This window comes from Pleurodeles waltl, chromosome 4_2 (genome assembly GCF_031143425.1).
Source record: "Pleurodeles waltl isolate 20211129_DDA chromosome 4_2, aPleWal1.hap1.20221129, whole genome shotgun sequence".
NCBI lineage: Eukaryota > Metazoa > Chordata > Amphibia > Caudata > Salamandridae > Pleurodeles > Pleurodeles waltl.
The window spans coordinates 893,591,331-893,616,003 of record NC_090443.1 but is presented as its reverse complement, the minus strand read 5'-3'; the positions used below and the strand labels follow the sequence as shown (position 1 = coordinate 893,616,003).

Below are 24,673 nucleotides of genomic sequence, written 5' to 3'. Positions count from 1 at the left end.
AGACTAACCTGTCAAGAACCAGTCAGGAAAACCTCCAGAAGAAAGAGCAATATACTGCCCCATCAAACCAAGTCAACAAACAGGAGGGCGGTTCTCTGAAGAAAGCAACCAGAGGCCTTAATATTGCCACGAGTTGTGGTACATATGTGGTGTATGCTTCAACGTTCTTGGTAAAGGCTACTGAGGTGCCGTCCTCAGATCTTCCACAATGCAACTTTCCTGGACGACTGAGCGTGATGGAAACAAAATTTTGAAAACAGGAATGGGTGATGCTGGTCTCCAAAACTTTTAAAAGACAATACATGCCATATCAGTGTGCAAGTTGCAGATGAATAGCTAAGGCAGCAGCTGGAAGAATGTGAAAGCATACATCTCATCTTTCTTACCTATCTGTAGTCTTATTCTCACTGTGCAGTTCATAATATAAACAATATTAGAACATTGGAAAGTTGGCAGCTCCATTGAAAACAATGGAGTGCTGCGGGCTTTTACTGGCCGATAAAAGCCTGCAGCGCCAACATTCCAATGTTCACTTTGTTCACAGCAACAGTTGTGAGCAAAGCCTCACGGAGCCCGAGGGGTTTTTAATCCCCTCGGGCTCCGTGAGGAATTTGTTTTATTTAATAGAACATTCTGCCCTGAGTGGCAGAATGTTCTAATATAGAACCCGCCGTAGCGGGCTCTACCGGCTATTAAAGGCCCGCTTCGGCTTGGGCCTTTAACACAGGATCGGGCCTTTAATAGCCGGTAGAGCCCGCTACGGCGGGTTCTAAGGCTATAGTATATATCCTACTGCTGCTCTTGCAGAGGTTTGATTTTAATATACAACATGTGCATTTGCAGAAAATATTCCGGTAGGAGGATCAACAATTTTTTTCTTTTTAATGTTTGGTCAACAATGGGAGTTCACTGTGCTACGTTTGACCCTGAAGTAACTGCTAAAATGTTTGTGCCGGTTCTGGTTCCATTGGCGGGAAATCTGCACAGTAAAGTCAGAATGGCAGATCCCACCTCTACGGGGGACTGGTCTATGCACTATCCCAGGATCACTACAACAAACAAGTGATGGATGAACCTCACTCACAAGAGATAATAGAAACTGCATTCCAGGGACTGTTTTTTATGGGAGAGCACAAAGTGCTCCGTCCATTCTGTAATCTCTCTTTGGGCTTTAAACCACACCCATGCCACGTCAGTCACTTACATTGGTTTGTAGGCTTGCATTTTAAAATCAGCTTGCTTTCATTTGTGAAAGGCATGCATACGTCATGCCTTTTCCCGTGTTTAGCCCACCTACACAGCACCGGTAAAGTACCAAAAACATACGAGGCTCGATGTTTTCAGCCTGGAGTCCTGACTACTTTATCTGTTTATTTTACACGCAGAGCGATTGCGCTGCATTTTACATAGTGTGATCGCGCTGCGTTTTTTTTTTTTGCTTTACAATGCTAATAGCTCTAACTCAAACAAATGCGAGACCCGTTGCATTGAAAATGCTTGCCACTACTATGTCATGTCAGAAAGAAACTAGGCAACGGAGGAGGAGCAAGGCTTAAAGTTCAAATCTGGCAGAAACAGCAGGGGAGCTGAGGCCCATAATAGAAAAAGGGGAGGGGAGATTACTGGACAGGCTCCAATGTACTGTCTAAGAACATGAATGTTCAACTCCATTCGTTAACGCAGATGGGATGGTACCTGTCTATCTGAACCCGGGATGGAGTGTCAGACCCTCGGTTTACAGTAAGGCATATCCTTATGTTTCATTTCTGTAATTTCAAGCCTATTGATAGTGAGGGAATTATGAGCAAGATCCACTGGAGATAGTCATCTGGTTTCTAGGAACGGCGGGTTAAGTGGACCACTTGGTAGACAATGAAGTAGGTTTTGAACGGAGTATAGGTAAGCATAGCCAACTGAGGTCGTGGTTTAGCTCCAAGATTGATTCTGGCACTTCTTCTGTATTTCCTAGGACCTTTGGTCTGCAGAAAGCAATATAAATTGGACAACCCACTGTATTAGGGTGGGTGGCTGAGTGTGGTCTCCGAAACAAGCAAGGGAGGTGACTCCTATCGATATGAGGCAGGAACAGTGCTTTGATGGCATATCTGAAATCCAGTACTATGAGAAAGATATTCACTTTGTGCAGCAGAGAGTTGATGGTAGTTTTATTCGAGATTGAGATACAAATCCTAAAGCCATTTAAAATAGGAGAAAAAAAAATGAGTGTTCCCTGTGTCACCTAGTAAACTGAAATATTTGTACATAGGGGTTTAGAAATGCTGCCATTTGGAAGCGATATTCTACAATCTTAAAGGCCTCCAGAGACTAGAGGTTTCCGAGCAAGGTGACATCTATGATTGCACTGGTTGTATCCGCAGGGCTGGCGAGTGGCTACAGAAATCAGTTTACAGAATTGCAGGAAATGATCGTCTCATCTTATTTTCCCACAATCCAGGTTCTCAAGAATAGGAGTTACATTCGAAAGGTTTGCGTTCTGGAATGCACCTACCACCTGCGCGGCGCTTATGTGCATTTTTTAAGGTGCGCCCCCTTTTTCTATTTCAGACACTTGTATAGTTCTTCATTCAAACACTCTGAATCTCGACATTGAGAGTGGGGGGCTCAAAGTCATAAGGTACTATTTAGGTCCCCCAGTAGACTATTCAACCACCGTGGATTACCTACAGTGTTAAATTCTACCTTACTAGATCTCCTGCAAACACCCACCCCTGTATCTATAGCTCCGAATACTTGTCTTTCCAGGCATAAAGACACCTAATCCTACTAACTGGGCAGTGAGCAGTTGTCATAATTGTGTGTTTTTTTTTTGTTCTGATGAAACTGAATAAATGGGTCTGGACTGGTGAAACGCACCAACTTCGCACAATGACTCAATACTTGTACACACAGTATTGACACACTGTCAGTAAATTAACTTCTTGGGTCCAGATACACGTTTTGAGCTATAAGACGCTTCCATTAGTCTACCAAACAGGGCCTAATGGCCTGACCTTTTCTTAAAGCTACACACCACCGTTCTTTCCATAGTTTATGGGAAGTAGCATGCTGAAGTAAAGGTGTTTTTTTTTTTCTCCCATTCCTGTCACTTACGGTGCCAGTACCTGTTCGTAACGTAAATACAGGGGGGGGTGAGAAATCCCTAAGTGCTCAACTGGTCACTCAGGAGCTCCTTCTTGGTGCAGTTTCCCACATTTTTCACTATATGACTGAAAGATCAGACTGGCTTTTTGGCACTTTCCCTGTGCAGCAAACAGTAAAACCTCATTACATATGTTTATGGCCCACCACAGAGGATAGGAACATCAGTAACTGTTACAACATTTCGGCAATTAGTATCCCTGCTTTATTTTTTAGATCGAGCATGGCGCTGCTTTTCCGACGCGTTGGTATGTATCTGGGCTTTTAACAACGCCCCCATCACGCCCATCAAAAACACTTTGATGACATTGGTAAATAGCTAGTTTGTCACATGGCTAATTGCACTTTTGAGATAAGTTTGACTGCGAACGAACTTCTTTTTCCTTTTATGTGTCTCTTCGTGTTGATGCTCATGGCGGGCGTGGCGCTGTGAATCTGTTGCATAAGTGAAACTGTTTTACTTTTAATTTTCAATTTATGCGGCAAGAAAAGCCCGGTTAGGAGTTTATAAAGCAAATAACTAACTCGAGCAAATGCGAAACCTGTTGTACTGCAAATGCTTGTTGTATAATATGGGCACTTTCTGGGCAGTGACCCAGGACAGTCACGCGATTGTAATTTGGGAGGCTGTGTCTACTGACAATCTCTAATGCAGGATGAACTAACGCAATCTGGATACTGGTGCAAGGTTTGAGGAGTGGGAAATGGATCCATCTTGTTATTGACATTACCTTTAACAAACTATACGTGGTGCTCTCTCTGGGGATTCCTTGGTTTATAAGAAAATAGTGCATTGGTTACACATCGGCTTGGACATACCATGATTTACTAAGGCGTGTGGCAACGACCTGTTGAGGCAATGATCCGATTACTGCGGCTAACCTACATTACTCCAGTATCAATACTGGTCATCACCGAGTAATTCCACACCCACCCTCCCAGCGAGTATGTATTTTCCGACCGGTGGGTCGCTCGGTGCTAATCAGAGGCCCTAAGGAGGGATGGGGCAGGAATCGGAGAAACACGAGGGAGGACCGGCTTTACTGTAATTAAAACACCACAATCTATATATTTCACAGTACATAAGCACCTCACACAAAGTGTCAACAAAAACGCCGCTATGGTTAGCGGAGATTACTGTAAGTAATGGGGGCGTTTGTGGGAGGCTTCCAGAGCCCGTTAGCGGGGCGCGGAGATCTGCCGAAGCCGCGGTTGTATCTCTCCGGAGCACACGGCCGCCGCCCGCGAACCCGCCCACCTGGTGCACAGCACTGGGAGATTCCCGTGATTAAAAACAGTAGGCGCGGGTCCCAAAATGTTATGTAGCGCCACAAAGACTAAACAATGTAGCGTCCAACTCAAATTACCCCTAGACTTAGCAAACTCCCCAAAGCAATGCATAAAAGAAAAAAAAACAGAAACAAGCATTCACCAAACAAATGCGAAAATTATGAAATATTTTATTTAATTCACAAACGTCTATAAAAATCACAATTTTAATGGCAAGTTTGAAGTTTTTTGTTGTTGTTGTTTTTTTTATTATTATTAAATTTCGGCTACTCATCTATACTATATCCTGTTTCGTGAACTTGCACTGCTCCCTCGAATCATTTCAAGAATTTGGGTTGTCTCCGGACCACATGTTATGAACAGCTGCCCTATAGTTTTCCACAAAAGTTAATCAGGTGTAGAAAGCTCAAAATGCAGACGTACAAATTCAGATTCTATGCCGTCTCCGACACCAGCTCAGTACACATCAAAGTTAAGTGTTTGATACCTACATCTGTTGAGATTTGCAGGCCATTAAGTTAGATTCTGGGCGACATGAACTGAGGCATTCATCCATCCTTCAGAGGTCCATATATTGGGTATTTTGTTTGTTTATAATTGGCTCTATGTGGTATGCGCTAGACCCGAGCTGACTGATCTCTGGCTACCCAGTCAGCTGTGGAAACTTCTAGAACGGGCGCACACCGGGCGGCGAGCAGCTCAGTGCAGTTATAACCCGGGATACAACCAGTGCTTTAAATGGGCCGGTACTGAGTGCCGGCACTTTATTATTTTGAGAAGGAGAGTACCTGCACTGCTTGAGGAAAAACGTAACACTTTTCATTGGAGAGTACGGCACTTCCCAGAAACAAGCAGGTACTCTGGCACAGAGTACAAGGGTGACGCTCGTCGCTCCTCCACGTCAAAACCGCCCCCAATCCGCCGCTTCGTCCCTCACGCACACCCACACTCCCCCTTCAAACCTGTATTTCCAGCTTTGGAATTCCGCAGGACGAGCCCTTTCTCCTTGCTGAGGCAGTCCCAACGCAGGGTGTCCAGCGACAGCAAACTCCTTTTACGTGCGTTCGTGTCCGCGCTGTTCGATGTGCCCTTCGAAAGCATGCATCGGCCTCATTAAACTATACGATTTGAAAGCTATATTTTTTTATGTGGTATAATTTTTATTGCGGTTCAAATAATCGAAAATACTTAGGCCTGGGTCCCCGGCTTCCACTAATGACTCAGTGGGGTCCTTGGATTCCAATAAAGATTCAGCAGGGATCCCTGGGTTCCAGTAGTAAATATAAATGGGGCTCCACAAAAATCATAGGGTTAAGAACCACTCTTGTAGGACACAACATTGAGTCGCTCTAGCGTTTCAACAACTACGTTCTGCACTAACTGAAGCACCTATCAGGCGCCCTGTTGTGCATTTGTCTGAGTTTGAAGCATTTGTGTAACCATGCTCAACAATACTTGGGTTTTGCTGAAGCACTCATTTATGTTTGGCACTAACTACCCACCACACCGTAACACCAAGGAAACCATGCTCTGCACTAGCCAGAACCATTCTAACATCTGAGGAACAGTATTTTTGCTAGTTGTAATCACCTATACACGGTAGCACCCTCATCATAAGCTAGATGCTTTATTAGACAAGCATTTGCAATGCAACGGGTCTCGCATTTGCTCGAGTTGGAGCTATTCGCTTTTTAAACTCCTAACCGGACTTTTCTTGGCACAAACTGTAAAGTAAAACAGTTTCATATAAGCGAGCCCACGGCCACCATGAAGCATGACTAAGACACACAAAAGGAAACAGAAGTTCCCTCGTAGTGAAACATATCAGCAAAAGTGCAATTATCCAAGTAACTGGCAAAAGTGCAATTAGCTATGTAAAAGGGTCGATGTCATGCAAAGGACACAACTACTGCCCACTGAGATCGCGCTGTCTGCGAAATAAAGAGACAAAGTAGTCCAGAAACCATATGGAAAACATGGAGCCTCCTATGTTTTCAGTAGTTGGCTGGTGCGATCGAGGAGGGCTTAACACCGGAAAAGGCATGACGTATGCATACCTTTCACTAATTAAATAAGCGAATTGTAAAAGGCAAGCCCACAAACAAACCAAACTGATGGGCGTGGTTAAAAGCCCATAGAGAGATTACACCAGGGGCAGCGTGCTTTGCCTTTGACCCTAAAAAAATAACTCAAGCCAATTTTGGGATTAGACGGGCTCTCTCTCGTTCTTCCTGGTAGGTCTGCCTATTAAGAGCCGCCAACCTTGTGTGTTTTAGAACTAAGGCAGATAGGAAGCACACCAGTTTTCTTTTCACAGAGAGCACTAGGTAAAATCCTCAGGCTTGGAGTCTACTGTTGATCACAACTGAAAAATAAAGGTCCAGTTCTAAACGAAATTCAACTTGTCTTTGCTACACAATCAGTAGACATTCCACTCTGCTCAAACAATCAATACTTTAGACATACAGGTACGTGTTTTTGAACTTTGATATACCATTGAATCTCCGATAGCATTATAACAGGCACTTCTATTATCCAGCTCAATTCCAGTCAAACCTACTGCAAAGAATGAAAGAACAATAATGCCAAGTTATGGGTCACTGTGCAACCCAACAAGTTTATAGATGAAATACCACAACCAGACATCAGACAACTCAAAGAGGACAAAACAAGATACTTGTTCCATATATTAACATCAACATACCCACAATTATGGATTTTTTCTAGCAGTAACTAAATAAAATAGCAACACTAAACTTGGAGGCAGAAGCTATAGAAGACGCACGTAGGCCAAGTTTAATGATCAACTACCAAAACCATGAGCCTAAGTCAGTTTAGGGGGAAAATAACTTCAGCAATCACCCAACTGCAAGTGGGTGCAATACTCTAGTTCTCAATTAATACAGGAAAATATAGCTAATAAACTGCTTTGAAAGAACCAAATACTACCTATAAACATCTGTCTCATCAAGGACCACCTCAGGTTTGGAAAATCCATCAGAAAATTGTTGATCCCTTTGAAATGATTTTTTTTGTTCCAGTCAGTTATTTGTTGATTTGAATGTAATGCTAATACTGAATCCACACCTGTTCTGACCCATTCTGCAAATCATGCAGGTTAATGAAGGAAACCAATCCACTACAAAATATGTACAACTCCACAATATTCCAAAGGACCTGACCTTTATCAACACAAGATGGCAATGGCTCCCAATAAAATACACATAAGTAAGGGCCAGATGTATGAAATTACTATTTTGCCTTTCCTAAATAGCAAATCCTAATAAATCACTATTTAGGAAATGCACAATGGAATGTACAAAAATAGAGATTTCCTAATGGCAATTCCTACAGTCTAGGAGTCACTATTAGGAAATTGCTACTTAAGAAATGCTGCACCACTTGTTCCTATGGGCCTAAAGTCCCAGAGGTACAAATGGTTTTGCATTTTTAAATGTGCAACTTCCTAATAGGAAACTGTAAATTAGGAAATGGAAACCCAAGAGGGCCCAGGGGCCTATGCCCCCCTTGATGCACCCCCCAAAAAAGTGGTGCACATGTAAGGCGTACAAATGGCCATGGCAATTTGCGTGCTACATGACACTTTCAAAAATGCATTTGTTTAAACCTGCACATGGTTACCATCGACTTGGAGTTGATGGTAATAGCATTTTGTAAATGCCCATTTCACATTTAGGATATGCTTTGTATATGTGTTTAGGAAATCACAAACAGGAAATAATTATTTGCGATTTCCTATTTGGGAATCACAAAAAACATTTTCTACTAGGTGGAAATCACATTTAGCGATTCCTTATTGGTCTCTGTACATCTGAAAAGGCAATTTAACATTTCTTAATGGATCCAAATTGCAATTCGGTCCATTGAGAAATGATAAATCCTTTCGTACACCTAACCCTAAGAAACATCATCCTCATCTATTCTGTGATGCTTGTTTTCTATCAATATATGTACATCATGATCAAATCTCTTCAAACCTTGCTTTAATAAAAACATTTCTCCACTCCCTGTTCACTCAGTTTATTCGCTTTCCTCAGCTATTCATCCGTTTTAAACATCTATTGAACGTTCAGCATCATAGATCACGATTACCTTTTCTGCTCTGGTTCACTTGCAACCCCTGGTATTGTACTTTCCTGGCCCTCTTTGTAACTCCGTTTGTTCCTATTTGGCATCATAGGTGGGTAAAATCTGACTCACTTCCCCTTTGTTTTTTGTGGTCTATCGAGGTTTCTGTTCTTTGTGCACTGGCTCTATTTGCAAACTCCTCTTGATTCTATAAGTATTCCTGCACAGAGCACCAATCAGAAACAGTCTCAAGGCACGTCACCATAGTAGCCCTGAGGGTGGACAGTCTAAAAATCAGTGATGTTTTCTTTTTTTCCCCCCAATATTAAGGACAAGGGAGATCCAAGTACTGTTCTTCAGCTGCCAATTCAAAGGAGGAGAATATGATTTTACACTGGATTAGAAAAGACTTGTGTGATGACTATAAATCCCTTGCTGTTTTATATGTATAGACTCTGGTCTCGAGGTAAGGTGGGATCAAGCATGGCTTGCATTTACAAATCGTGCCAATTGCATTTAAGTTTAAACATGTATTCCACCAGCAGCCAATGCGGGCTTCTCAGTACCACAGAGTTATGTTCACGTCTAAGAGAGCCCAGCTGAGGTCAAGCACAACGTTATGCAACCTCTTAAGTTGACAAAACTCCAGATGGGTAAATCTAGGAAGAGGTCTGCTCAGCTGACTCAAAATATTAAAATTGTCTGAGGGAGACAACTATTTAAAAGAAGTGTGGACATCATCAGCATGTAACTGATACCAAGGCTGACGATGCTGCATGTCATGCATGTCAATAATTGTGGGCCTCAACTTCACCACTTACACCCTTCTCTTCAACAGGTTGTATCAGACAAAGTAACAATGATGGATTCTGAGTACATTGGGCTTATTCTAATAACCTGCCTTGCCTTAATGGGACAGGAATGATCCGGACCATCTTGATAAAACTTTATCAACATGAACCAAGTCTTCGAACTGACATAGCAAATTATCATGATGCACTGTGTCAAAGGTGAAGAGGGGTCCAAAAGAACCTACAGGTCTGCCTCCATTCTCCTTGGACCTATTCTGAATAACGCCGTTTCCAAACATGCTTCAAGTGTTCAGACCTGGATATCCCCGCACTTTCTCAATCTAAAGCATACTAAAACAGAACTTTTTTTGCTTCCTCTTCTCACACTTATTACTCACTACTGTCTATTTTATTTCCTTCACTGCCTTTTACTAGGTCTAATGCACCTTACAATCTGGGAGTGACACGATTTACATATTTCTTTCTTGTTTCATATCTCGGTAATCTCTCTTCCCAGTCCTTTTCTAATTTAAAATCCATACAATCAGCCAGTCACTGGCAATTTTAGGCTGCTAAAATTCTCATCTGTACATTCTCCTCTCCCATCCTGGCTACCCCTCTTTCCTTCGATGAGATGGTCTGCATACTCTGTGGCACCTTTATGGGCCATATTTAACTCTTCTTCACACACATTTTGATTACTTTTACATCACTTTTCTGACTTCCACTTCACTCATCTCCTTTTTCTCTTCGTCTATAATCACCTTTAAAAGCATACAGTTTTAGACCTTATTTTGGTCTACTCTCCCAGCCTAAACTTCAGTTCTTCCCTCCATCTGACATTTTTATTCTTCCCTTATTACTTCTCACTCATACATTTACTCTCGGACTTCTGGTTCATAAAAACAGGAATTCCCTCTTGCTCATGATCATTCCACTCCCACTTTAAATCTCTTTTTTCCTCTTCCTGAATCAACTCCTGATTACTATTTTGCTTTATTAGTGTAATTATGCTTTTATTTCCTTGCACTGTACTATACTGTTCTGCATTTTTACAAAGGTGCGAGTTATAGTTACTTGACTTAATCATAACTATAACTGATAAATTTCAATGGTTTTGTGTGAGTGAATTCAGACCCTTACGACTATAACGTCTCAAACTTTTTTTTTTTCCAGTGAATTTCTATGGGGTTTTTTTGTACACACATGCGTAAACATAATCAGCGCCATGCATACCGCTCGCCCGTGCACGGCGGGGGTAGGCCGAAGGACCTGGCCAACGACCAGCGGCCAACGCTCCTACATGCACCCATGTGCAGCATGAGTTGGATGATGGGAGTGTTTCATTTTTTTTTTTTTACAATTTCTCTATGGATCCACTGGTGGATCCTTGGATCGGACAAAAAATAATAATAGGACAATTTTTTGCTCATGAGGGGCTCCCTAGGGGGCCCTTCTATGTGTCCTATAGGGTCAGGACACCTATATCCTGGCCCCTTATGTGTTTCTGCACTCTTATTTTCCCACCCCACCCCCAGACGATACGACAAAATGGCAGGTGCAACCTTTCTGTCAGGTTGCAGCCAGCCAATCAGCGCTTTGCTTTTCCCCCGGAACCTCGTCTACATTTATCTATTTTTTTTTAAATACTAGTATCTCAGAAACTGAACGGATTTACATCAAATCCCAAAAATCGAAATCTGCACATCAAGTTCTAGCTTTCTGCCAAATTTGGTGTAATTCCGTTCAGCAGTTTGGGCTGTAGGCATGTCAAATGACCCTATAGTAAAATGAATGGGTAAAACGTGTTTTGGGACCCCCTCTTTGTCTCAGCCTCCGCTTGACAGATCACCCCGAAACTTTAAGATGGCAGTTAAACTGAGCTAAGTATAAGTTTTGAAAATGTTGTGAGGATACGTCAAGATGTGCCAAAGTTATTGGCAAAATAAAAAATGCTCTACCTATGGAAACTAGGTAATAACTATAACTCCCTTCTAGCTAGTGCCAGTAGGATATATATACACACACACACACAGTCAAAATACAACCATTGAGGAGGAAGCTTTAACAACTGCACTAACCATAGTGCTGCTCCTTGCTTTACATGCTTAAAACAGATACAAATAATAAAATAGAAAATATTTCTAAATAATCAAGTTAAGCACCCGCTAACAAGCAAAGGATCAGCTCATCTGGAAATCTGTGAAAACGTTAAGATTCATCTCGCTTTCATTCCCTTCTCTGCACCACATACTGGCTCACCATTTACTACAGCTTAGAAGAAAGGAATGCAGCAAACCAGTCTAAGATGTCCTGCGGGTAGAGGGAGGACTGTATAAACGGCACTGCTATCAACCGGAAACCCCGCACACAATAAAAAATGCAAAACATTGCATGAAAGGTACTGCACTCACACGTAAGTCAACGTTTGTCTTCTGAAACGATATACTAAATTCTACTGTAAACTATTTATGAACAGGAGACGGTGTTCTGGTTGTTTTGCCGTGAATCAAACCTCCGTGAGCAAAGCTATAACTGCAACCCTACCTGCAAAACACTCAAGTTAAGAGTGACAAAAAACAAGTAAATCGCATGGTCTGCATGTTGGACAACAGTAGCACTAATAACGGGCTACGGACACTGTACTACCACAGCAGGGCCCCTGGCTTTCCCAACAGTAGAGGCCGGAAAACTAAAGCTCACGGAGTGCGAAGGAATCATGCCCACTGTACGGTACTCTACCTGCTGTATTCGGTACGAGCTATATCAGAACCGGGGGCCAGGATAAGACACCCAGAGCAATCCAAAACTGCTATCCGGCACGATGCAGAACAAAACGTCCTTTATCAAACCAGTTTAACAGATCACACTTCCAAATTACTAATTATCTGTTTATGACCTTAAACATCTGCTGTATATCGCTGCCACTCCTGGGATTCTAATCACCCATAACATTGTCCTACATCAATCCCGGCACAGGACAGGCGCATAAAGGATGAGTTTAACGAAGCCTAGTCTGTCCGCTAACATCTCGCAGTCACATAGGGGCGAATATAAAGTGGCAAATTCTAACAGAACTCTGGATTTTAACTCCCACGCATTCAACATACGCTTGTTTCCCTTCACCTCGCAGATAATCAAGGCTGTGACCCAAATACCGCAGTCGACATAGGAAATATATGTAGACTTTACATTGAAATCATGAACATAACTATGCACTTGCAGAGTAAACCATAAACATCAGCTAATTACATCCTTGAATCAGACATGATTCCAACGGGATTCCTTCACCACACTGCTGGGCACGCCCCATAATAAGAGCTCCTCTTGGGTCACAGCCCCCAACCCCCCAAAGCGGTTCCAGCACAGGTTCACATAACAAACACAACGCCCTTCAACCATGCACACCCAAACGTGTAGCGTGCTACCTGTCTGATGATTAATTCACTTTAGCCCACAATGTCTTAAGAAATGCTATATAGAAAGAAGTGATTCAAAACAGAAGGTGGTAAAAGGCCTCAAAGAAATTCTGTCCAGCAGTCACATCTGCTGTGGGTTACTATTTTGCTTTAGTTCTCTCTAATCTCAACACCACAAAAAAAATCTGTTAACACCCCCTGACCATAAATCAGCCAGAGCGTTTTGGGCGAAAGAAGACAGTCAACTTGTAGATTTCTTTGACTGGTTCATATATTATTAAAAAATACGTCATGAATATTCAAACACTTTTTTTTTATGGAGAAGTTGATAAAAACAATTAAACTGTGATATCCATGATTAAAAAAAGATACAAAAGAAAAGTAAATACATAATGCAAAGTAAACAGAATGATAGTGAATTCACATTCCTGAACCAAAAACAAGTGCATATACCTGTAAGGTGGTGCCACTAGAAGGACGGTTCCAGTTGCTGACAAAAACACTAGTTTCTCCTATTTGGTCATGGAAACAACATGGAATCTGTTGGGGGCATTATTAGCAACCAAGCTAATCTTATGGTAATTTTGCTGTAGGGGTGGGCCCGGTTGTTAAACAAATCTCTAGGTGAGTCCTAAAAAACAATAACCAAGAAGAACCCATGCTCTAGGAGTCTTTGATAATGATTCAAATCGAGCCTATTAAATGGAACTGTGACATTCAGGTCCTCCCCTAGATAAGATGATGTGTTTCAGCACCTAGGGACTGGGCAGGGGGAGGTCATCATCAGATGAGTCCTATTAGATGTGTTAGGTATAATGGGATACCAGAAGGGGTGGCAAAAGGTTGTCTCATAGGGAGTAGGCTAAAAAGGTTTGTGTCATACTTGCTGGAAACAGACTGGAAATGTGCATCCTTGTATAAAGAAAAAGGTAGGAGTGTGTTATGATTTAAGTTTAATCTCATTTACATGTATTCCAGTCTACATTGTAAGAGGTGTTGAGATCTAGATTGAAAGGTAAACAGGGTTTCAGGATTGTCAGCTTTCCTTGGTGTCTTGAAAAGGACCAATGCTAGGCTTTCTTATCCAATAAACATTTTTGTACTAGATCCATTGGTGTATGGAGCATTATAACTTTCACTGCAACATTTTGGCGACAAATTAAAGAATATCGGTGGTAACAGGGGACACAACCCGGGTGGTCCTAGTGCAATCTCTCTCTTCATATTGCGGTGAGTGGTTGAAACCAACCTTCAACTTTGGCCTCAGTGACGGAGATGAGGCAGACAACAGAAAATTTGGAGGACCTGGCATTTCATGTTTGCAAGGTTCTGTAGTCCTTAAATTTAAGCACTCACCATCAAACTGAATGCACACATTTCTGAGAGCGAGGAGCCCTAGCCGTTGCTGCAGGAAGTATCATCGTGCACGGCAGTGAATCAAAGATAACAGGGGCTGTCCCTTACAACGTTGAGTCACTGCAACGCAAGCCATGTTGCCGTCATCTGGGGGAAGGCTGCTTAACAACGGTGAGCGTGTCATCTCAATGGTGGGATTTTCTGTGGATGTGACGCGCTGTAGTTTAGTACTTATGCTCTTCATTGTGAGCAGGTCAGTTGGACGCAATGCGCTCCAGTTTGGTGCACAGCATTTATTAATGTGATTTGCACACCTGTTTCAGTACGGTGATGATGCGCGCAGGATATCAGTGATCTGCACACCTTTTACTAGGTGCTCCAGTGTGGTGCAACATTTTTTATGGTGATCTGCACACCTTCTACTAAGCAAGTAAATACTAAAGGTAAGATAAAGCAGATACGATACTAGTGATCTGCACATCTTGTTTTTAAGAAAAAGGATATTGGTGATCTGCATACCTCTTGTTTAATACAATATTATACCAGTTATGGAAGAAGCATCTACTTTATATTTATGGTAACATTGGTTGGTGCAGGCGTGATACTTAGGATCTGCACACTTTCATTTAAGCAGTGGTGACTTGCAATGTGCAGTTATAGCGACATACATTAGATACTTTGTAATCACGATACCAGTGATCCCCGCACCTATCATTACGGTCAAAGGTGGTGTGATACTATATTCTGTATGAGTGGCAATGGCGGCACAAAGCAATACTATAACACCACCATTCTTTTTATCGCAACCGGGGTTACCCAGTATGATGAGAGGACAGCTTTGAGAATTACATTGTTGCACTGGTGGACAAAAATTTTCAGCAGCAAGAAAAAAGCAATCTTATTGAGTGCATTAGGTAGTGAAAGACAAAGGGACAGATGTATGAAGCAGTTTTCAAGTCACATGCGGCTAATCGGCCCGTTTGCGACTTGAAAAATTGTATTTGGAATGTACAAAGCCCAAACTGCGATTTGGTAACTTGTTACCGAATCACAGTTTGGGTTTTTCGATTCGGTATTAGGAAGGGGGATGACAAGGGTGTCCCTTCCTAATACCGAATCCAGATGGTATGTATGATTGTTTTGTGACCACGAATACGGTTGCAAAACAATCGCAGTTAGCACCAGTTTCAAACTGGTGCTAACCCATTCGCAAACCCATTGTGAATGGTAGCGAAAATATTTTTTCAGAGCAGGCAGTGGTCCCACAGACCACTGCCTGCTCTGAAAAAATGAAAAGAAAAAAAAAAAACTTTTTATTTTGAAATGCATCTCGTTTTCCTTGGAGGAAAACGGACTGCATTTAAAAAAAAAAAACTGCTTTATTTAAAAGCAGTCACAGACATGGTGGTCTGCTGTCTCCAGCAGGCCACCATCCCTGTGAGGGCGGCCGTTCCCAATGGGGGTCGCAAATTGCAACCTACCCAATGAATATTCATGAGGTATGTCATTTGCAACCCCATTGGGAATCGCAAACAGTGTTGTTGACACTGTTGTACATCAGGTTTTGCGACTCAGTGAATCAAACCTGAGTTTTGTACATGTGGCCCAAAGTATTTTTAAGTACTTAGCAGTGAAATTGGGTAAAAATGGTCAGCCTATGGACAATGTGTATAAACAAACATTTAAATGGCTTGAAAACAGATTTGCTAAAAAAGTATATCTGGTCACGACTAGGTACAAATTTTATACACACGCTCAAGCAGAGCATGAATCAACTGATTAATTTGTAGCAAGACTTAGGGAGGTTTCTGTAAAGTGTTGTTTTAGAAGTATGACAGAATAATTAATTTGGAAACAGTTCATAGCTCAGTGTAGAGAGAAGAAGATACAAGAGAGGCAATGGGAGGAGAAGGACCCATCTCTCAAGGAAGCAGTAGAAATGGCAAAAGTGAGAGGAATCTCAGCGGTGCATGAAGGAGTTGAACAAAAGAGGTAAAACAGGTAATATTGCTATTGTACATACTGATTCTCAAAGTGGACAAGGGGATGTTAGTGTTATATAAAAAAAGAAGAAGGGGAAGGACAACAATTAAAAGCAAAGTGAAAGATTACTTGCTGTGGAAACATAACATAACAGACTCTAAGCAGTGTTTTGCAAGCAATAAAGACTGCAGGAGATGTGGATGCAAAGGTCATTATGTAAGATGTGTAAGTCAAACAACAAATGGGGCAAAGATAAATCTAGAGTGAGTGTAGTGGACGAAATAGATGATGTCAAGTATGGTGGTAGAGTAGTGTGACAGGCATAATATATGTTCAAGTGACAAGAGAAGGGTGCTGTGTCTGACAGCTAACTTTAGGGTATGTGGGCATGAAGTAGAACTTATGGTTTATTTGGGATCTACATATAACATCCTTCCAGAAAAATTACTTGAGGTGCATTGTAAAGATATAAAGATGTTGCCTAAAGACATCAATCTGGGGGTGGGCAGCAGGGGCAACCAATGGATTTTGTAGGATACATTTAAGGGTGGTTACAGAATAGAACTAGGTGCACAGAAGGCACGGTGTATGCATCAGTAGATGGTCCTCCAATATTAGGATGGATGCACCCAGTATGATCTAGATATAGTAATTAACCCTAGGGCTCCCAATCAGTTAATGCTCATGGAAAAAAAATGCAATGGGAGATGTGCTCAACAGCGGCAAAAAGGTTTTTGAGGAAAAACCTGGTAAGCCTGAAAGAATACAAGCATAAAATTAGATTGAAGTAGGATTCTGTGCCTGTACAAAACAAGCTGAGGAGGGTGTAATTATCAGTGAGGGATGGTGTTAAATGCTAAAGAACTGGTGCATGACATGTTGAAGGAGGGCATTTTAGAACCAGTGGATCTCTTCAGTAGTAATCACCTAAAAACCAGATGGTTGACCAAGATTCTGTGTGGATTGGAGATCCTTGAATCAAGGAATTATACAAAATACTTTCTCGCTTCCCAACATCAATGAATTACTCTCATTTGTGAAGGATGGTAGGTATTTCTCAAAATTGGATTTGAGAAGTGCCTAGCAACAAATCAGATTACATGAAGGTTTGAAAGCCTTGGCAGCATTTATAACAACAAAAGGCACTTTTCAATTCACTCGTATGCCATTCGGTTTAGCATCAGCTGTGAGTGTATTCCAACAAATGATGGCACAGATGTCTGAAGGCATAAAGAATGTAATTTTTTTCAGAATGCTATAAATATTGGTTATAGGGGAAAAAGCGAAGCAACATACTATCACCCTGAAAATAGTGCTATAGAAATTGGAGGAACTTGGGTTAACTTTGAAATGTGAAAAATGTACATTGTTAACTGAACAAATTGCATATTTGGTGTACACCATATCCAACAGGTACAATCAAACCCAAACAACGTATGTTGGACGCGATAAGAATGGTTCCTACTCCCAATAATAGAGACCAATTGACATCGTTTTTAGGTCTTATTTTGCAGACAAGATGAGGATTTCAAGAAGTTACTACTTAAGGGGAACAGGTTTGTATGGTCTGAGAAGCAGCAGTTATGCTTTTATAACATAAAGAAACAAATATGTGATGCTGGGATCTTAACTGCTTTTAATAGCAACTTGAAATCTATACTCCCAATTGATACAATCGCAACAGGATTAAGTGTAATTTTGGCTCAATTACATGGGAAGTAAGAAAAGACAGCTGTGTTTGCATCATGGACCTTGACGCAGACAGAAAGGAATTATTCTGTAATAGAACGCGAATCGCTAGGTGCTGCTTGGGATGCCAAGTTTATTTGTGGGGACTGCCATTTGTCGTGAGGACCGATTATAAACCCCTTACTAAATTTTTAGCACCTAGGGGAGCAGGCAAAGGATCAGCTGGGTTGGCTAGATTGGCAGCCATACTAAAAGGATACTCATGTACAGTGGAATTTCTGCAGGGATGGAGGAATGTACAGGCTGATTGTTGAGATTGTCGAACTGGGAAATGGTGGATGGCCCAGCAGTAAGCAACTCTGATGCAGAAGGTGTGGTGGCATGAGTACAAGATGTTGTATAGTGGTTTGGGAGTATTCACAATGACACAATGGAAGGAAAAAATGGAAGTTGATGTAGTACTAAAAGAGGTCAACAAAATGATACAATGTGGTGCAGTAAGAGAGAGCACCCTGTCAACATCTGTGAGACCACACCTTAAGGTGTTGTAAGAGCTCAGTGTGTGGTGGTAATGTTATGATGAGGGGTGATCGATTTATTCCACCTGAAGGATTAAAGCGTAAATTGTTTGATTTGGCACAAGAAGGACATCTGGGTCAAGGTTTGACCATTAAAAGGCTCAATGGTGAGGTTTGGTGGCCTGGCATAGATGATCAGGTCAAGAGGTGCAAAAATATATAAAGAGAGTCAGAAACGTGAGAGTGGGTAGCAAGATGTTAGAAGGTCACACAGGATCCTGGTAGACCCTGGCACATTGTGTGCTTAAACTGAATTGGGCCCTTGGCGGAATTGTCGGGTGACATGAGGTACTCAATGATAGTCATTGATGTATATTCCAAATGGTTAATTGTGAAGTTTAGGAGCGATATCACCACAAACACCACCAATGAGATTTTGGAGGAAAATTTTTAAAGAAGAGAGGGTCCCTATGGTTCTTGTATCTGATAATGGCACATAGTTAACTTCTCACAAGATGGTTAAGTTTCTGGAAAATTGTGGGATATAACACTCGCGAACCTCTTTGTATAATCCGCAGGGGAATGGTATGGCGGAAAGGGCCAACCGATTGGTCAAAGGTGCTATTCCACTAGCACTGACCAATCAGTGCAATGTTAAGAACATAATGGCCAATATGGTGTGGGTTTATCGCATGACCACTCTTATCACACAGAAAATTCCCTTTCGGGAAATGCAGTGGCGATTACAAGGCACGAAATTGGTTCCTGCATGGTTGAAGGAATGTGTTAAGAACAGAGGTCTGGGAACAGTAAAGTCCATGCAAAGAGGAGGATCCAAATTTAAATTTGGAGCAGGCAACTGGTTCAACTTGAAATATGGCAGGGTTTCAGTGGGACTTTCCAAGTTCAAGGGTACATTTCGCATTGAAAAAGAGAGAAACTTTTTGTGGTACTGGAAAGTGGGGAAAGGTGGAACTTCAGGAATGTGGCTTTATACCAAAAAGGAGGAAAATGTGAGAGGGAAGAGGATGAAGGATGCTGTTTATGAGAGATGAAGATATTAACAGCGAGGGATAAGGTGGTGACAACTCTTCGGGTAGTGGAATTAGTCAATCAGGATCAACACGTGAAACAAGAATTCGTAGATCACCAACTTATCTTGAAAACTATGTGAGATGGTAGATTGTTAGTATATTTATACATTATTTTGTTATGCTGCTTCTCATTCTTGTTTTTCAAGAGTATTTTGAATCTTTGTTCGAGTAGGCACCTTGCAATTTTACATTTTTTATTGGTTCTATAACTTTTTTTATTATTGTTTTCATGGGGAAGAGAGGGAGATGTGTTATGATGTAAGTTTTATCTCATTTACAAATGCATACCTTTCTCCCGTGTATGAGGTGCTGAGTTCTAAATTGTAAAGCGAAGAGGGTTTCATGTTAGTCAGTTTCCCCTTTCATCTTGGAAAAAACCGACGTCAGGTTGCATTCTCCAATGAACCTTTTTGTACAACATCCATTGGTGTGTGGAAAATAATAACTTTCATTGCAACAGAGCATCGGTAAACTGAGTTGAACGTTGTGACTGAGCGCAGGACGTTTTAAGAGAGGTGGTTCTTACAAATGGTTTGCAAGACAGACATCAAACTGGCAATCCTGAGGAAAACGGAAAGGAAAAGGAAACCATGAACACGTTTTTAAGAGGTTAAGTGTACGAGTAAAGAAAGGAGGGCGAAGAGGGTCTCTTACCCTATGCACTTTGCTCAAAGGTTGTGGAAATGAAAAAGTAACTGTGCTGAGGTCCTACTGAAGTTGACATGTGGCAAATGTAGTCACAAAATGACTTTAGATCAGTTTTTGTTGTTTGTCAAGCTGTTGCGAGTGGGCTCTCTCAGCTGACTGGCACAGGGACATTGCAAGGAAGGGAAATGTAGAACTTGGGGACTCTGTCTCCATGTCCTAGGAAAGATATAATATAAATGTATAGGTAACCTGACAAACTGGGCCTTGTGGGAGGACCACCCTTAAGCAAATTGAAATTAATTTTTATCCATCACAATGCCCATTGAGGCCCCATGTGCAAATTCGTGGGGGGTGGGGAACCGCGGATCCACGACTGTAGGAGGCTGGCCTGGCTTGTAGTGGGTACCAAAGGTACTTACACCTTGTGCCAGGTCCAGTTATCCCTTATTAGTAGAATAGAGGTGTTTCTAGAAGCTTAGGCTGATAGAAGGTAGCATAGGCTGAACTACGAGACATGCAAAGCTCCTACCATACCACTTATATCATATGCACAATATCATAAGTAAACACAATACACAGAGTTACTAAAAATAAAGGTACTTTATTTTTATGACACTATGCCAAAGGTATCCCAGTGGGTACCCTCAGTAAGAAGGTAAGTACTCTACACAAGTTATATGTACACAAACCAAAATTAGGTAAGTAAGAGTCAGAAAAGTAATTCAAACAGTGTAGAATTACAATAGGTTGCAATAGGCAAGCATAGGTATAGGGGCAACACAAACCATATACTCCAAAAGTAGAATGCGAATCATGATTGGACCCCAGACCTATGGGAGCTTGTAGAGGGTCGCTGGGACTGTAAGAAAACAGTCATGGTGTCCAAGATACCCCACCCCGTGACCCTGAAAAGTAGGAGTAAAGTGCACCTACTACCCCCAGAGAGCACAATAGTCGTGATAGGGGGATTCTGCAAGAACAACAACAAACACCAGCAGTGCACTGACAACGGATTTCCAGACCTGAGGACCTGCAAGGCAAGGGGACCAAATCCAATAGTCGCGACAGTGTCTAGGGGGGGCAGGAGCCCAGGAAACCCCGGATGAAGGTGCAAGGAAGCTGCCTCCGGTTGGAAGAAGCTTGGAGTTCTGCAAGAAAGAAGAGGACTAGGAACTTCTCCTTTGGAAGACAGATGTCCAACGTCGCGATGAAGCTTGCAGAGGTGTCCCCACGCAGAAATACCGCAAACAAGCCTTGCTAGTTGCAAGGGTCGCGGTACAGGTTTTTGGGTGCTGCTGAGGACCAGGAAGGACCAGGATGTCGCCTTTTGGAGGAGGAGACAGAGGGGGTGCTCAGCAACTCAGAGAGCCCTCACAGAAGCAGGCAGCACCCGCAGAAGTACCCCAACATGCACTACATGCTTATATTAATAATGGTACCCAGATACCTGAATTCAATCCTATGGAGGCTAAGACAAAGATGGGGCTTCGGTGGGTTGGTGGGGGTAGGGGGGGGGGTGATTTTGGGGATGTTTTCACAGATTTACCGCTCTCTCGTACTGAATGCCTCTCCACCCCTCCGGCCTCTATGGGGGGGATTTTGGGGATGTTTTCACAGATTTACCGCTCTCTTGTACTGAACGACTCTCCACCCCTCCGGCCTCTATGGGCCCGTTGGGAAGCCTGGATCAGCCCCTGGGACGAGGAGGATTGGCGGAATGCATTGATGGCTCCACACATCCTCGCAGTCCTAACGAGGCTGCATATGGTGCAAGTGTATTTCTTGCACTGTACCGATCTGACACCTGCCCAACTCTTTTGTGCTGGGCTCAAACCGAACTCTCAGTGCGATAAATGCCTTCACTCACCGGCGGACTTCTTCCACATAGCATGGTCCTGTCCCAATTTCCAACGATATTGGGCACACATCCTGCATGAACTCTACTCTACTGAATCTCACCTTGAGCCTCCCCCAAGGTTGCTCTGCTTGGGGTGATGGAAGACATTGGCGGCACCCAGATGATTTGCACACTTGTGGGCACGGCCTTGCTTATTGCAAAGCGGGACATTGCTAGATGCTGGGCGTCCAAGACCCCTCCCTCGCTACAACAGTGGAGGAGTGGGATGGATTGGTGTGCTCAAATGGAACGATCCGTCTACCAGGCAAGGGGTTGTGAAAGAAAATACCATAGTATTTCGGATGTGTGGCTGGGCTCTACCCACACATGAACATTCTAACCTACCCAAGTGCTACATGGACCTGTTCATCTACGAGTCTGTAATCAAATGTGATAGTGAAATGTGCCTTCTTTGCAATTTGGTTTTACGTTTATAAACCAATAAAAGTTGGCTATAAAAAATGCTAAGAAAACAAATTCACTGAAAAATCTAAGGTTAGCGTGTTATAGTTAGGTGAAAATGTCAGTTACAACATAACATCCTAAACTAAAAAAAAAATATGAAATTCATCAGTTATAGTTAACTGAAGTAACTAAAACTCACACCCACACCATGCACTACTTAAACCCTCACGTATTATGTCACTCGTGACATCATCGCTGATGACATCTGAAAATAATTCATTTGTGACAGCACTTTGCGTGGCGGGGGCACAAGTTATAGTTACTTTATATTGTGAATTATAGTTACTTTAGTTAACTATAACTGTGAATTTTCTTTTTTAAATGTTATGTTCTAACTGATATTTTCACCCAACTAAACAATATTTGTTTTTTTCAGCGGAGGGAGGGAGGAAAGGGAGGGAAAGGGCGAGAGAGAGAGAGCGAGTGAGAGAGAAAACGTGTAAAGTGCACTCTACTTTGGTTCTTCAAGTGTAAATCTTAAACTTTAAAGTTGATAACAGAACAAAAATGAATAACAGTTCTGACAAATTATAAAAAATAAACACATTAAATTACCATGAAAAGCATAGTGCTTTCAGAATCCGTCCATATTAAATGTGTATAAAGAAAACTGTCATATTAATGGAATCGAATGGCATGGTAAGGCATCCAGTACAACAACTGACGCTTATAATGTTGATTAACTACATGTCTAGGAACAGCTGCGCGTTTTTGTGAAGCGCCAACAATTCACATGGCGATATGAAACTTTTATAATCCATCAGAAACAATGCAGAAATTCCAACTGGCCAGTCACGAAAACAGTTTACCTGAATCCAGCCGTTGCATACACTGGTAGACACTGAATTACGTTATAAAGAAACAAAAGTAACCAAGCTAAAAGACTATGCGAAACCAAAGTACAACTTTAGACATCAATCACGATTTTCCAGAAGCAATTTAATTGTCTGCACAGTACAAAAAGCATGACAGCAACTGGATCTAGTTGGTTAAATGGATTTTCTGACCGTGCTCTTTTCAAGCCTTCATTATGACGTTTTAAGTATGCGAGTCTGCATTTTAGCGGGGTATGTCATTTACAGGATAAGGTGGCGCTCAACAAATCTAAACGGGATACTACAGGAGGAGCAAACAGTGCAAGTAGTAATTAGCTCGCGGGGAATGGGTGGGGAGAACGAGTTTTCCACGCAGTGTTGGGAAGTTTCAATAAACGACATTGGAAACTGGCTCCCCAGGGACACAGCATGTTTACTAAATGCTAAGACAAACGTCGTGAAAATTGACAGGGTACACAGGCAGCTGGAAGCCGTGCTAAAGTTTGGATGCTGAATGAAATGTCGTTTCACCACAGGCAACGCCTGTTTGTTAAATAGCAGCCTCGGCCAACGCTGACACCGGGTTTACCAAAATACAAAACACATAAACAACGTGTAGGTTTTCAATCCGTAATCCAACCCTGTACGCTTAAAAATCCTCTCTAGGCAACGAACTCAGCGGGGCACCGGTAACACTCCACCAGGGGAATACAAATGTACAAATTAACCGCCCACATTTTGAGGTCAAAAGAGGACCCCCCTCGCCAGGGACCCCTCCTGCCCCTGGGGTCAGGCTCCCGTCGGCTGTCCTATTAGGAAAGATAATGTGACACGGACGGTCCGAGCAGCAGAAGCGAACTGAAGCTAACGCCCAAAGCGAAAGTCACTCCAGTGAGAGCTAGCTGTGCGCCCCGGGGTGGCCGCAGCGGGACGGGGCGCACCGCCTACGCGAGTCCCCGGCTCGGGCGGGGCACCAGGCCCCTCTCTCTCAGCGGGTCCCCATAGGCAGGGGGTCCGAGCCATAGGAAAAGGTTACCTGTGTCAGTGAGAGATTGGCAGCCATGCTGTTTCCCGTCCCGTGAAGCCCATCATGCACTGTAAAGGAGGAGGGAGGGCCGCGGAGTAACAAAAGTTCAACAACTTCTCCTCCCCGAAGAGGCCGCCTACAAAACCCGGCGCTGGATTCTGCCTTAGTTTCCCGATGGGCTTCTCTGGCTCGGGAGGACTCTAGAACACAACCGATTATCAGCTTTAGAAAAGTGTCCGCTCTTGAATTACCAACAACTTTACGTAAATTAAAAGCTTTGTTCGAAGACAAGCGATTCTTTTTTTAACCTATTTATTTATCTGCTAAATTGTTCGCTGTTTTCAGCTTTGTGAACAGGAGTTCCAGATTTATGTTTTACTCCACCTGTTTTGGGGATATTTAAATGCTGTTCAATAAATTAAGTGAAATAGCC

The 24,673-nt window shown here is 42.4% G+C and overlaps 1 protein-coding gene across 1 annotated transcript in view; it reads right to left on the bottom strand.

Moving 5' to 3' along the window:
- Positions 1 to 24,405, bottom strand: part of EPS15 (epidermal growth factor receptor pathway substrate 15) — a 792,619-nt gene extending 768,214 nt beyond the window's left edge. The window contains exon 1 of the mRNA XM_069232684.1: positions 24,250 to 24,405. Within this exon, the coding sequence (XP_069088785.1) occupies positions 24,250 to 24,276 (27 nt within the window). The 5' untranslated portion in view covers positions 24,277 to 24,405. The remainder of the gene's footprint in view (positions 1 to 24,249) is intronic.
- Between the last annotated feature and the right edge of the window lie 268 nt (positions 24,406 to 24,673).